The sequence below is a fragment of the Psittacula echo genome (assembly GCF_963264785.1).
Source record: "Psittacula echo genome assembly, chromosome: 3".
Classification (NCBI taxonomy): domain Eukaryota; kingdom Metazoa; phylum Chordata; class Aves; order Psittaciformes; family Psittacidae; genus Psittacula; species Psittacula echo.
This window is the reverse complement of record NC_137736.1, coordinates 74,366,306-74,382,057: the sequence shown is the minus strand read 5'-3', so window position 1 is coordinate 74,382,057 and position 15,752 is coordinate 74,366,306. Positions and strand designations below refer to the sequence as shown.

At 38.0% G+C, this 15,752-nt stretch overlaps 1 protein-coding gene across 1 annotated transcript in view; it reads left to right on the top strand.

Moving 5' to 3' along the window:
• The window catches only part of GPC6 (glypican 6), a gene marked incomplete at both ends in the record, with an annotated part of 729,163 nt that overhangs the window by 661,778 nt on the left and 51,633 nt on the right, over positions 1 to 15,752 (top strand). The window contains 3 exon segments of the mRNA XM_080613544.1: positions 957 to 1,087; positions 8,870 to 9,013; positions 13,517 to 13,546. Of these exon segments, the coding sequence (XP_080469670.1) occupies positions 957 to 1,087; positions 8,870 to 9,013; positions 13,517 to 13,546 (305 nt within the window).

Here is a 15,752-nt window from a genome sequence, read left to right as displayed (position 1 = left end):
AGTCTAAGTCTGAGGAATAAATAAGAGAGCATGTGAAGATTTTTGTTTATCGTGTTAAAATTGCAAGTGGCATCTGTTTAATTAGATGCTGAAAATGTTAAATGCTAACATGTGAGACAAGGATCAAATGTGATGTTCAAAGGCATAGTATAAATCACACAGCTATTGTCATAGAAAGTGTGATGAATCTGTGTCTCTCTGTAGACAAACATATGTGATGTATGGCAAAACCTTTTTTACTGTTATTAATTTCTGTTCAGTTGCTTGGTTTTTAGTTGTTAATGAACACAGAAAGATAAAATTATTTTGCAGAGGGGCTTTAATGTAAATTAAGCAAATGATCATTTTTAAAATCCAAAACATGCAAAGAATATATGATTCTGCATACAACTTTCAAACATGCTTTGAAAATATAGCAAGGCAAATATGGTTTATATCTATATACTGTGGCAGAAATACAATATTCATCTGCTGTTTATATTGCAAGAAAATGAGATCATTAAGGTCAGAAAGAACAGCTGCTTTAATTATAACACCCTGATAGATCGTATCAAAGTTTTCATCATCTCGCACAAACTCTGAGAACATACCCCAGGGATTCACTTTTATCTTCCTGCTTTTTTGCAGGAAGGAAACTATATAAATACATGCCAAAGCACTACTGGCTGCTTCAAGTGGAGCGATGCTGTGTAAAATGATTTTACCTCAAGCTCCACAATGTTATGGCAACTATTATGAATCTAACTTTTACAGTATTTCTTCCTCTTTCTATGGTGGCAGCAGTATTGGAAGACACTTTTGATAGCTGGGAAGCTGCCCTGCAGGCTTCACAGTCTCGCTGCCACATGTCCCCACGGGCTCCTGCTCAGGAGCATTCAATACCCACTCCTCCAGTCTGCCTGAGTCACCTAAAGGTATTCCTTCTTTAAGGGAATGGCTGCTTTGTGTTTTAACAGATGCTATGCTTCTGGTAGCGGAGAGATTAGAGGGACCATTCAACATTGAATCAGTCATGGATCCTATTGATGTCAAGATTTCTGAAGCCATCATGAACATGCAAGAAAACAGCATGCAGGTGTCGGCAAAGGTACTGTGTGAGTCGCGCCTTTTCTGTAGCTGCATGGTCACAAGCAGGGGGAAAAATTTCTCCACCGTTTTTCTGTCTAGACTTGGAGAAAAATTGCCCAGACCACTAGAAATTGCTTTTGCTTGTTCAACCGTGCACCAGACTGCCTTTGAATCTTTCACCTAGTTAAGCAAGCTCAAAGTTTACAAAAGGGAGTGACAGGGAGAAAGGTACTATTTAGCTAACTCCAAATTACAGCTGTAAGAGATTCAAGAAAAACAGAGAATGTCAAAAATTAGCAATAACCCTGTAAGCAATATCCTGCAGAGTATGCTTGGTAACTTCTGCTCGTGTCTCATCTGTGATTCTCCACATTAACTTCTGAACACATTTTGATCTCTCTAGGTCAAACTGAAGTACGTGTTTGAGGTGAATACACAAAGTGTTCTGTTTAACCTTCTTTAATAGCCACTCAAGGGAAATATCATTACATTGGACAGTCTGTGATTACTAGACCTCAGTTTGATAGAGTTTTGTCTGGATTCTGACACAAAGATAAACAGAGTTAATGATATCATCTTCCTCCTTTCCATTTTCAGTGTGTATGTGTGTACACAGGTCATCACTACCTCTGAACCTCGTGTTAATAATATCCTTTGAATTTAGTAGCAGGTGCTGTTGGGCCAATAGTCAACAATTAGTGGCTTTTCCTTAGTATTCATCAGCGCACTACAGCTCAAAATCTAAAGTGAACTGTTTGCAGGTTCTCTGCTTTAGGAGTTTCTACACCCCATTGGTCTCTCAGTAGTCGGCTAGCTGTTGGCTAGGCTGCCATCTGAGATGGTGAATTTCCATTGCTTGGAAGGAAGCTGCCATAGCTAGGAAAAATGTGAGGATGAGGTGGAGGCTGAGGTTAATATTCTTCCTGCCAACCCAAAATTAGATGCTTTTTATGGCCCCAATGCTGAAGGTTTTTAAGGATTTCCTTCAAGATGCTTTTTACTTTCAACTTACATGAAGTTACTTGGATTTTAAAAGCTGTCTACATCCTGCACGATGAGACTTTGTTCTGGCAGCCATGATCAAGGCATTTAACAGCCAAATTCTCTCCAATGCTTTGGGAATGAAAGGCTAGCTTCAGCAAACTCAGCTCTTACCTCGGGAAAAGAAATAAGAAATATTTTTACTGAAAACTTGCCCAAGGCTCAGGTATATTTCATTTTCCTTTTTACTTGCTCGACTCTCAGTTTTTTCCGTTAGTCAGGAAGCTACATCCCCTGCCAGCATCCAATGACATCTTGGCACAAACTCATCTCACTACTTGTTTGCAGCAGAGCAGGCTGTTTCTCCTGCCCCTCAGAAATATTTTATTTGCTGCAAAGATTAATATATCACAGAAATTCCATTTGCAATGTAAAGATTTTTTTCTAAGAGAAACCTTAGCCAATGTTTTTAAAATCTCGAGATACAGAAACCAAATTATTATCAGTGAAATTTATTTTATGATCTTTTCGTAGGTAACAGAACTGTCTATCCTTGAGGGGCTTTTGTATATTTCTGTGTAGACCATTATCCTCCTAAAATGTGATTTCCTTGTTTTCTTAGGTCATAGCCATACTTCTTTTTTTCAGGTCCTAACACATGGAAATGCTTTATTCTTAAAGAAAAGTATAAGAAGGCAAGGACTTTGGGTTTGGTGCTGCATTCTCCAGTGTCCTATCAGATCTGTAGATATGATATATGAGCAGATTTCGAATCAGTCATCTGTCCTCTAATTTTTCCCCCTTATACATACTGACCACTTAGAGCTTCAGTGAGAATGACAGATGCCTTGCCGGATGTAATGGGGTGCGTGGAATGCAATTGCAGACCTAATGTGGGAGAAAAGACACACTTGTGAATTATTCTGAGACACTGCCCAGAAAGCTTCAGGCAGGGTGTTGAAATCTTCAAACAATTTTCTATCTTGCATTTGACTGTACTCACTGAAAATGCGATGACTAGGAATCAGAGCTATTTTTCCACAAGTCAGTCAGCATGCTTTTAAAATGGGAAAATGATGATGTACTAATAACGTTATGCCTGCAACACCCACATACACACAGATTATTTTTCATCACTGACATGCAGCTTTTTCTACCTAAAACCTGTCTGATGTATGGGAAGAGGCTCTATGCTGTATTCAGTAGAATTTTGGGCCATTTTGAATAATGTTGTTTCTCTTTTAAAAGGAATGGAACAAATGAAAACAGTTTCTTCCTCAAGAACCTCTCACTAATCTTACTGTCTTTGTAGGCAGAAGACCCAGAATTCATTTAACAGCAAATCCATCCCTCTCCTGTTTCAAGTATTTATATAAAAGTTCCCTATTTCAAAAGTCAGACACATTAAATTACAGTATCAGTTTGTCTTAGTATCACCAAATGATGTTTTATATTATACCAGCTGCAACCATGTATTGAAGTTTATTTGAGAAAAAATAGATGTCTGATATAACACATTGACTGTACATGGAGGCAAAATTAAATTAGCAACAATGTACACTCTCCAAAATAGTAAGTGTATAAAAATAAGTAAAAATGGGTGCTCTTCATGAATGACAAAGTCTTCATTTTAAACATCAGGAGAAAAATACATTGTGAACTTCCTAAGTCTCCATCTTTATGGTTTGTCCCTCCATTCTTTGCTAGATGTAGTACTGAAGGTTTTGTCCAATATCTTTTTCCTATAAACCTGCACCTCCTGTTCAGCACTATTTTTCTGAGAAATAGTCTTCATGGTTACAGTTATACTAATAAATAAAAGGGGGACAAAGACCAGTGCCTGATCTTGAGGCCAAAGTGTCACAGCCTGATTCATTTCTGTACTGCTGAGAGCTACCTACCCTGGAGCTGTTTCATTCTGCCAAGAGCAAGTTGGAGCAGTCCAAGAAAAAGCCAGTAAGTTAACAATTAATCAGTGTGGACACTCAGGGCTTATTGCTTGGGTTCATGCCTTGTCTTTCATTTCCTTAGAAGACACAAACCCTCTGTCTTCAGCTCTTGATGGGTGCACATCAATATCAAGACAGAGAATTATAGAGGTGCCACAGGTACTTGTTCTATCTTTGTACTTCCGATCAAGGACATACAGACTCAGCCGCATCCTAGCACCTGTCACTGCATAAAATGGCGCATCTCTGTTACTAGGCCATTAACTTTTCTTGATTGCGTGCTATTGTGGTTGATTCTTTTAGCACAGTTCACATTAACCAGGCAGTAATATTAAGATCCTCAAATTCATCCTAAGGCTGTGTTTTCATGGTGTTTCTCTACAGCCTATATTCAGCACTGTATGTCTAGGAAGCCTGGCCCACAAATCACCAGGCTTCATAGGCTGCTCAACCATGTGTGACTGCCATGCCCCTGAAAGACAGCCACACGAGGTCCTTATTTTTCCTTGGGGAAAGTCCCGTTCCTGACAGCTGCAATATCTGGAGATGCTTTTCAAAAAGGAGCAGTGGTTTAGAAATTCAGACTCCAAGTCCTTTCTGCTAGAGAAACATTTGTGCTCTGAATCAGACCTGAGTTTCCCTTCTCCAAAGAAAGGCAAGAACTGAAGATCATCAAAACCAGTTTCCGTAGCTTCATCATCTAACACTGGCAGCCATTCTGACAGATCATCATCTGCAAAACAAACCACAGAATTCAAAAACAGTCAGTGTGGGCTGTCTGAGATGCCTCCCAAGATGTTGGCACTTTTTAAGAGTAGGCTTTTCAATCTGGGTCTGCCAAGACTTCAGTGGTGCTCCCTGAATGTTGCTTCTAGTAGAAGTCAGGTTGCAATAGATTTACCTTTTGATTTCTCCTGACAATGTCTGAGAGATTTATCTTCATTATTGATATCTCTTTGTTATTTTCCAGTGACACTTCTTTGATATTTGAACATTATAGTGCCAAACTCAGTCTCAGCAACAGTTTGATTATCTCTCAGGTAAAAGTTTTGCATTCTGACTGTTTTGTTTCCCATGGCCCAGTTCATATGCAAGACTTAGTCATAGCATACACTTGCCTTATTCTTAGTCTCATTCTCCCTGGGGTAATTCAAGGAGTCATATTCAGAGAGTCTTAACATGTAAGTCGTTCATTTCAATCTTGGCTGTAATAAACATGTTTTGGGGACCTTTAAAATCTTCCCATAAGGCTGTCAGTACCATTACCTTTGATTCCTTCTTCAAGTCAAAAAGTAAGCCCTACATCTGTTCCATTTTAACAATATGAATGTTTACTAGTTGACATTTGCAGAGACTGCTTGCTTACAGGTGGAGGAAAACTCAAAAAACAGCAGAAAAGAAGTTATAACATCCATTTTTCTTCAAAACGGAGAAAATTCCTAATCTGGTTGCATCAGCATAATTGTGCCTCAAAATGCAACTCAAAACACAACAGCTGGCCTATCTGCTGCATTTTAAACAATCTGGTTTTATACAGCTATGTTTGACTGCTGTGTCATTTGGCTGACATGCCAAGATTTTTCCACTTTCATAAAAGCCATCTCATAACTGAGTCTCCTCTTAGTAAGTCTTAAATCTACTTTTATCTGAGCTGATGGATGTGCCATTTTAACCTATAGATGTATGTTCCTTTTCAGCAATTAACTTCAGCTAAAAGGATGAATGAGCTCCATGACATAGCAGACTACCTATGCATTATTTATAAGGAGGAAATCTTCATAAAAACTACATCCAAGGTTCTTCTTAAAATAGCCCTGAGTCTAATATTAGCATAACCTCTTCATTTATCTGTGCTCTTTCCAGAGCTCTGTGAAGAAAAAATATAATGGCATTTCAGGAAAAAATCAATTCTATTCTATGTGAAGATGAAAAAGCCAATGGAGCAGAATCAAACAGAGAAACTCAATAGGAAACACTGAGCACTAGCACATGGCTAAATAACAGTATAAGTCAAGACTTCACAGAGAACAAACTCTATCTGCTAGGACTCAAAACTTCAAGTTCTCCTGGGAAAAGGACTTTTTTTACAGTATGAATGTCCTCATTTTGAAGTATATGCCTCCATTTAGTCAATTCGATAGATGCAGTTCTTAACTGGCTCTGTTAACTTGATCTCATGGCTCGGTTCATATTCCTTCCCATAGAGGTCCTGTGACACCCTAGGATATCCCATCTCATTTCAGTTTTAGCTGCAGTTCAGTGCAGAATGGCCTTGTGTTAAGATGATCTTAACAAACACCTCAGGTATGCCAGGACATCACAAACTATTGTAGATGCTGATGTGAGAGCAACTGAAGGGAGCTTTTGATCTCCACTGTCCAAAATGAAAGTTTTGATGTCTAGCTTAAATATAGGCACCTACATGTACACACCTAAATTAAGGTTTCTTGATTTAAAATGGAATCTCTTCTCTAAATTCAGATGAAAGGACTTCACCAATTATATATAAAATGCAATTTTTTGAAGAGAGGGGATTAATGCTGCCAATTCACAGCATGCGTAAAGATACATCTAGATATTTTTACAGAAATTGCTCAATATCTCTGAGTAGCATTGTGAAGAAAGCATTCCATGTCCTCCTTCTTAGGAAGCATTTGTTAATTTCAGGTATCAGTTTTACATTTTCTGTTCTGTCAGTTAATACCTGGACGCAAATTAGAAAATGTCTCTTTTGCACTCAAAATGTAGCTACTGAATATTGTATCCTTACTGTATTTCTGCCAGGTCATTTTAAAAGTAACTTATTTCTTCTTCTGTCATGTAAAAATTGTTATCTAATTTCCATTTCTGTTATTGTCTGGCTGTAGGTAAATTCGTTCATATAGAATCACTTGCTACAATGATTTGTATGACGCTAAATGCCACAAAGTCTATGTTGAATTTTATTCAATATGTCATAGGAAAGATGAAATATAAATGATGTAGACTCAAAGTCACATATGTCACAAAAGTAGCCCAGCAGTCACACACTGTGAAATTTAAGGAGAAGAGTCAGTACTCTCACTTCTTTTCCCCCTGAGAATAAAGCTGAATGTTTTGGATAACTCGCCTTCGTAAGCAAATGCCTGGTTGCTTATTTGACTAAATAGAATTTCTTAGATATCTAAATAAATGGTTGTTTTTTCTGCACATGATTTATCTTTTGTCAGAATAAATATGAATACACTTTTGTAAGTGTAACTGATGACCCCAACATATATATTTGACCATTTAAAATGTACAATAGCATACAGAATCATTTAGAAATCCTGAACATTAATCTTAGTTGAATTTTCTTCAGAGAGGAAAAATAAGATTCTTTACTGGTGAAAAATGTAAAACTTTACAAGCTAAAATGATCTTTCCAGATTGATTAAATGAACTTGTTGTCTAATAGTCACCATGGCTAAAGAAGCTAGAAACTCCTAAAAAATTCTTACAGACATTGTCAAACCAGATCAAGCAGTATTCCACTCATAAATTAAAAATCCCAGTGGCTATATAACAGCTAACTTGCTGGACTTTGAGCCAAAAATAGACCTGATGATTAGACATAAATTTAGTATGAATCAGTTTCTTTCAGCAAATTTGTAATCATTGGGGGCCTCTAAATTAACATCGTGAAACCGAAGAGCAGATTGTAACGTATCCTGAAACCAGCAAAACTTACACCGTCCATGACTACATCAGGACAGAGCAGCTCAAGGCTCAAAATCTGAAGGTCTAAAAGTGAAATGTGATTCTTTCTGATCACTGCCTAACAACATAAGTCATGAGCTCATCATCTTATTTGCTGCACAAAAAAAGTAATCTGGTCCTACAAACAAAACACAGCATCTGTAAAAGAGTTTTCGCCTCCATAAAGCTCATTCAGACAGATATTTTTATGACATTAGGGATTTGTAAATTACATCTTACAAGAAATTCTGACATTTAATCTCTTTTTTTCTCTGAATGAAGGCAAAATGTTGAAACAGCCAAAATACAATGGTCACAAAAAAGAACTGAAAGAATTGGCATGAAGGCAAACGTTAGGATCCTGCTTCATGAGAGCACTTGAAAAATTTAACTCTGACTATTTTAACTCCTTTCAGTTGAGCAGCTTCTGTGAGAGACCCTCTGGGATATATACTTGACACCCACTAGTCAAAAGTGTTTTCTGTGTCCTTTAGTATCCACCAGATATATGCTACTGAAACTTTTTCCAAGTGGAAATATATGAAAAATTTAATAACCCTGAATATTATTTTTATACCTATAAAACAAACACACTAGCTGAAAATAATCCTCTCTATTGCTCACTCAATACGCCTCACCCCTCTTTTATGGAGGGATTGGTAGGGAATAAGAAAGTTACCTAGTTAATAAGACTATTCCATCATTGCCATTTTCTCTGAGACAACAAACAAAATTACAAGGTAGGGAGAGCTGTGGTTAGGGATTATGAAAGAGCTGTGTTTCTGGGTAAATACCACATTTTAGCAAAAGCTAAACCAATTTTCAATTAAGTCCTGCCACAAAGGACTTCTTTTGCTTATTTGTCTTCTTATAAAGACAGCAATTAAAATGCTTTCAGATGTTAATTTCTTGCAATAATCACCTTTCTAAGTTAAGGGGATCCCTATATGTTTTTATAGCTTAACCAAGTAATTAATAGTGCTTAATTGTTAACCTGAGTTTTAATGCAGGGCAAGCGCTCAATTCACTAGTATCAAAATGTCAGTCAAAGCTCATTTCAAATATATGAAAGAGAAAATAAAGAGGCTATAAAATATCAGCTCCCTTTTTTTTTTTTTTTATGATTCTCGTATAACCTGCAATGTCTTTTTCAGGTTTTCCAAGGATGTGGCCAACCTAAACCAGCACCTGCCCTGCGATCTTCCCGTTCTGTCCCTGAAAACTTCAATGCGCGGTTTAGACCATATAACCCAGAGGAGCGACCTACAACTGCTGCTGGCACAAGTTTGGATAGGCTGGTAAGGCAAAAATATATTCCATTTTCAAATTAGTAGAAATGGCTTGGTAATGTAGTGGAAGAGTGGTAACCTCCTGACAATTATTTTTGTAATCATTTCCTAATCACTCTATAGAATTTCTATACCAGCTGTTCCAGCATTCAGTAAATTATTTTTTTCTCCACTGAAATGGTAAAAAATTGAATTCTAGGAGAATGATATGACTCAGTTTTTATGCATTAGAAATGTTAGAAGAGAATAAGCTCTTTCTTGAAGGCCAAAAAAGCAGATGAGCCATAGCAGGTACTTTGCTGAATAAATTGTCTTTGAAAAGTGATCTACAGCAATATTATTTTTTTTATTAAGACTAATTTTATGTATTCAAGTGATTTCTAGCAGCTAGTTCTTTAACATATGTGCTTACAAAGGCACATGGATTCGTTTCAGTTATTTACTTAGTTATAAAGTTACCACTGCTCTTTTTCCGTCTATTCCATCCAAAATTTGACATTTATCAGCTAAAACTTCAGTGATCATTAATCTTGCTTTATTTACTGTATCATTTTGAAAACAAGACTTTAACATAATACTATTTTCTTTACTACCAGTCATTGGATTTCCATTTCAGATTTCGATGTTCCTATTTACACATCTATAGATTTATAATGGGCTAATTATGATAGCTGTTAATACTGTCTCAGCAATTATGTCGAGGTAAAGCCAATGAGCAAAATTAAAGAGTTGTAAAGCGTCTGAATCAAAACAAACTGCATCACACACCCTCCACTTGCCTAGCTTATTGCTGAACACTTGCACAGCATTGGTCTCTCTGGCCAAAGAGAGTTGTGCTCAGAACTGGAGCAAGAATGAGTGGAGACCCTAGCTGGAAACAGCCACTATTATCTGGGGTATGAGGTTTTGTGAGCTGCACTCCCGCTGAGTGCCAGGCAGGTGCTGGCTGCACTAGGGCACCAAAATGTCCTGCTATGGTTCTGATCATCAGCCTTAAATTGTCTAGAGGTTTCTCTGACATGCAGCTTAAGTCACTGGGCAGGAACCCAAGTATACTAATTCAGATAAGGACCTGGGTATCTTCTCGACACCATCATTCAGCAAATCCCTTTGACAATCACGGTAGTCTTCACAGTGCAAAGTCTTTCCAATTACCTCTATCTATGCTGTATTCTATTTACTGTATTCTGTCAGTCTTCATGCAATTCAAATGGAAAATAACACGGCATTTCTAGTCAAGACATGGGATAACCCTGCAGCAAAAAAATCAGCGTTTGTTAGTTCTCTGCTCTTCTGGAAATAGTGTACCCTAGTTATTGCAAATGGAGAAACCGAAAAAAAGGCTGTTTACTTCCATGGTAGACTCAGGTCTTTCTACCACAGCAGTTTCATAACCCAATGTAGGATCTCAGGCTAAAAATCTGTATGGCAATATTAAATCCATATTTGGCAGGATCTTAATTTTATCCTTTCACTTTGGATTCAGAGAACCAGCCCTTGTGTATCACTCAGTGCAGAGGCCTGGGTCTTAATCTAGAATTGGCTAAGGTGAAGTTAAAAGTCACCAAAGCCTGTAGGTTTCAATTATGCTTCATCAAAGCTAAAGGTTGCAAACAGAGAAGGTGGGAGGAAGAGCATAAAAAGTCAGGTTGCTAGCACAGCTGGACTTGCATTAAACTTATGTTCTAAGAACAGTTCAAGTGTTTTTGCAATGAAAAAGACAGGTTTAAGATACATTCCATATTGACATAAGGAGAATACTTCTAAACACATTAATATCCTTTTTAAACTACAAGCTTTGAAAATACTGAGCAGCATCCTCAATAAATCAGAGATGTGTCATATGCTGCCAGCCTTTAAAGGCTGTAACTAATAAAAACTGCAAATGCAGAAAATTCTTTCTAACTCATAATAACTTGTAGATTTTCAAAGGGGAACTTGTCTCCGTATGATTTAACTGGGTTTGTTCATGCATTTTTTCAGAAAAAAAACAAAGAGCTTAGCATTGCTGCTGTTACTTTAAAAAATGTTCAAGCCAAATACCTATTTGTTTTTCTTGCTGGTGATATTTAAAAGAATAACTACTTATGCTCTGTTTGTGATAAGTGTTGGTATCAAATCCATCTCCAAATGGCAGCGATGTGCATGTTATCTCCTTTTGGGCTGAGAACAATCCCTCAAGTCAGAGGTGGCCACTGATCTCAGCTGAAGCAAGGAAAGGCTGTTTATGTGGATTTGAGCAGAAGGCCTTGTTTCAGAGTTGTAATCCCTTAGCAACACTTGGGAAAGGTCACTGCCTGCATCTCACACCAACTTGGGTAATTTTATCCAGAAGGATATAAATGCTGCACTCTTACCTCACAGGAACACCATTCAACCTGCCTACATTAAATCCTTAGTGTTTAATGTGCTGAATCATTCCCTGAATCACGTATCTCTCTTCATTAACTATAGACAGAGCCTGGAGGATCAGCTTCATTTAGATCCTCCTAACCCTTGCTCTGTTAGCAGAATGAGAGAAGAATCCTGCTCACAGCAGTTTTCCAGTCTGCACAATGATCATTTCTTACTGAGTGCCTAATACAAACATGCAGCAATATTAGTATTTTGATGGTCCTGTCAAGCAATTAAAACCCCTTTTGATTATTATCGATATAAGAAGCAGTTCTTTCCTGAGTCAGGTGACTGTTCAGTGTTACATTCCTGCTTTTAGAAGTCTATTCTGGAATTTGTATTAATAAAATACTGTCAGACCACTTAACTTTAAACTGTCATCGCAAAGTCCAAACATGCAGGGATGTAAACCTCAAAAGAAGTGACAAACTATTCTGCTTTCATCTGTCTTTGACAGCATGTCCTCAGAAGACACCAACTTTTGAAAGTATTTCCTCTGCATCTCAATCTTATACAGACATGTAACATATCTGAACCATTTATTTTTACTCCTACTCATATCCCCATTTATAAGCTTAATTCAGTTGAACATAACTCATAAGAAGCCTACACTGAAATCACCAGGTACTGAACCCATCTGAGAAAGTGCTCCTTCGTCCTTGCCTGAACTAGTGTGATTAATTCAGTTATTCCATTTCAAGAGGAGGAAAAGCAGTTTCCTGATGTTATTGTCATAGCTGTAACAAGCAAAGCCTAATAAATAAGAAATAGATCAAAATGTGAAAAAAAATAAACATCCCCCCAAAAGCAGTGGCATAACTGGTTTAAAATTATCAGATATATTTAGGAAGATATGTATACCTTGAGAGAATTGTCTAAGCATGGATTTAAAGCACCATCTGAGACATTCCGGTGTGTCTGAAACATGGGACCAGCAGACATGGTGCAGGACTGGAAGAGACCAATACACTTATGGAGCAGCAGTGGGGAGCTGGTTAGAGTACGCTGCAGCATCTCAAGCAGTTCAAGATACGTGTGCTCAAGCAATTCAATCACATATTCACAGCACAGGGACTAAAAGTCAGGCTCTTTTTGAAGTAAATGGAGAGAGACACATTTTTGGAGAGTGATTCACCCCATTTGTCACAGACACCTCTCGTAGATTGGGAAATGAAAGGCTCAGCTGAGATATCCACACACAGATATGCAACATTGAGATGTCTCAGAGTATCTAAGACATCTAATTGATCTCACAGATAGGAAAGTAATTTGGGATGCTCATGTCCTCCTGGCTGGCAATTGAAGGCTGGGTAGAACACCGTATAGGATGCCACCCTATGTGGCATCCAAGTGGTAGAAGAGAACTGAGCCCCAGCTGTTCTCTGCAGGTCCCACTGGGTGGAATTCAGCTATATAAACATAGTCACCTAATGCTATTTGAGATGCCTATGGTCTGCAGGATGTCCAGATGTGAAAGCAAAGTTGCAGGAGACCTGTCTGGAAGTAAGATGGGATACCTCAGAGCTCCTAGATTCACTTACTATGCCTGTATTTAGGTAACTGCATTCCACCCTATTTCTCTACTAACTGTAACAGAAGCAAAAACAAGGACTTTTCTGACTCAATATAAAGACCCATAGTGTAGATACCTATAACCAGCTATCTAGATTTGAAGACTAGAAGACTGTAGTTTTTACTGCGAACAGAAATAAAGGTCTTCATTCAGTTGTCTAAACATAGGTTTAGGCAACTGAATAGGCATCCAATATTTCTAAAGCATGATTCCTCACTTCCTAAAGTATAGGTTGAAACAGCTCAGAGAAACCATTCCATATACCTCTACTACAAAGTGCCAAAAAGTGACAACCTTACTCTAGGCATCTAGCAATTACACCTGAATTTCAGTACGATAAATACTGTCAGAAATTAAACAATTTTAACCACTGAGTTCTGTCGCTTCTGTAAAGCATGATCTAAAACTTCTCATTTAAAATCAACTGCTTATAAAGATTCGTTATCTTCTCTGTGGTTGCCTGTTTGGTATAACCTGTGGTTTATTTTGTTTTGTTTTGTTTTTGTTTTTCTGTCCCCTGAATCTGTTTCCCTCTTGCTTCCCAGAGGACTATCTGGAGGACAATGCAACATGGTGTAAGCTTTGGTATTCTTATTCTTCACTTTCATTCCCATTTGTCTTTGCACAATGCTGGGCAAAACACTTCTTTAAGTTTCATCTTCACCATCTTTACTTTGTATGTGTCTTATAGGCTAAAATGCTAGCAGTTCTTTCTGTAATTTTGAATTCTGGCTGATTTAATTCTGCCCAGTGCCCAGAGCTGCTGGTTACTTCCAGTATTATTCTTCCACTTCAAGGATGATGCCTCACCCCCAGAAAGAAGGGTATGTATTCCTTCAGTGAGCTAAAAGGTGGCATAAGTGTCCCCATGGTCTCAGCCCCCAAATATGCATGTTCAGCAATGCAGACACCACAGTGGCATTCAGCTCTGAGTCCTGTGCCTTGAGATAGCACTGGAGCAATGGAAACAAACTCCCAGGCCTTCCTGAGCTCTCTCCCTAGAATTGCCCCTATCTGGCTGTCTGATTTTGGGCAAACCACTAAGCTTCTCCATGGGAGATTGGTAAAGTAGATTCCCGTATGCTTTCCAGCTTTGTAAGTTTCTGCAAACATTAGAGGTTCCCTGATTTCAGACAGAAGGCCTCCTCAGCAGGGTTCAGCACAGCCCAAGGGGAAGGCAGACACACAGCACCATGCAGATATGCATGTGAAGTACCTCAAAGGACTTAGCTTGGACTATTATATACTGCTTCTTAGCAGGACTAATTAGTCTACAGAGAGACCCATGCTGATAAAAACATGCTACCTCCTGCTTTTGAGCTGCCCCAAGTACCTCTGTATCCACCACATCCCCGTACAGCACAGTGCTGCCTTAATTCATCTGGCATTTCTCCCGAGAATATATTGCAGCCTGACCTGGCTGGACGTGTATAAAATAATTCCACATTTTCTTTCAGGAGGACATGGAAGCCTTCTTGATTATCCGCTATGGAGCTGATGCACTATTAACCATATAATACATAATGCATATGCACACTATAGAGATAGGCAAATGAGAAATTGGCTGTGGCATTTTGTGAGTGATTTACATTCAAGTACAGTATAGATGCTGCATAGATAAGTGGATGGGCATGCACCCAGTCTCAAAAAGAAAACCTTTCACTCTCTTTACCCTGGGGAGAGGAATATACACTTTGTAGGAAAATATTCTTTTATCTTCCCTCCTACTTTCCTTAAAATAAAGTAAATAAAGTCTCAATTTCTATGAGCAAAAAGTGGGATGTGTTTTAAGTGTCCATTCAGTCACAATTTTAACTATTTTTTTATTCCATTGTGTAATTATTTTTGTTACAATAAGAAAATGCAGCAGTAACCTAATAAATCTGTTGTGAACAATTCCTTACCAGTGCTCCATAGACTATATAAAGTAGAAACTATGCTAAAAAAAAAAAAAAAATCTGCTTTGCATTTTAGCTATAAAAATACTAAAATAAACAGGTTGGTATATACTATGAAGACATTGGTCTGAATTGCCCAGGAAATCCTCTGGGGCATTCCTGAAAGTAGAGCTTACGTTTTAGTTTTGTTAGAATCCCTTTTGTCCAGAGTCTAGAAATGGTAAATATATGCAGTGATAGGACAATTTCCTGAGATATGACGTTTATTCTCAACATTTTATTTCCCTAGAGGCTTTAGAATAAAACCCAGTAGGTATAAATCTTAGATGGTTAAAATACTGAGATTAATTTTTCAAACACCTGCATAGAGAGGCCTTTGGGAAAATACAAACAATGAGCCTGTAAAAGACTTCATAGCTCAGGAGGTTTTGGTCACACTCTTAAGAGTGAAGATGACAGGTTCATGCAGGTGTTTTAGAAGCACACTGACTTCCCACAGACTACTTACCCCTGCAGCCCTTAGATGCTGTGCTGTTGGACATGCCACTTCACCCTGTCTGATGTTAATCAACAGATAACTCCTTTAAAAGACGAGGTGTACCGCTCCTCCAATTTCAGGTTTTGTGTGTTTAAACAGTTCTGTTTCTTATTAGCTGTCTGTATACATTGTGCACAATGAATAAATATGTTTTACAACATTTGTTGTGGTCATTTGGTGTCAGATTCAGGATCTGCTTGGATCTCCAAAATAGGTGTTTGCTTAGTGTCAAGTTTTGTTTATTCTCAGTTTCTGTGCCAAAGCAATATCTAAGTTTAAGTCTGTGCAATCACTTCTTCCCTCATGGTTAATACCAGTTTCAGGTGGCAAAGGTGGATGAATGAT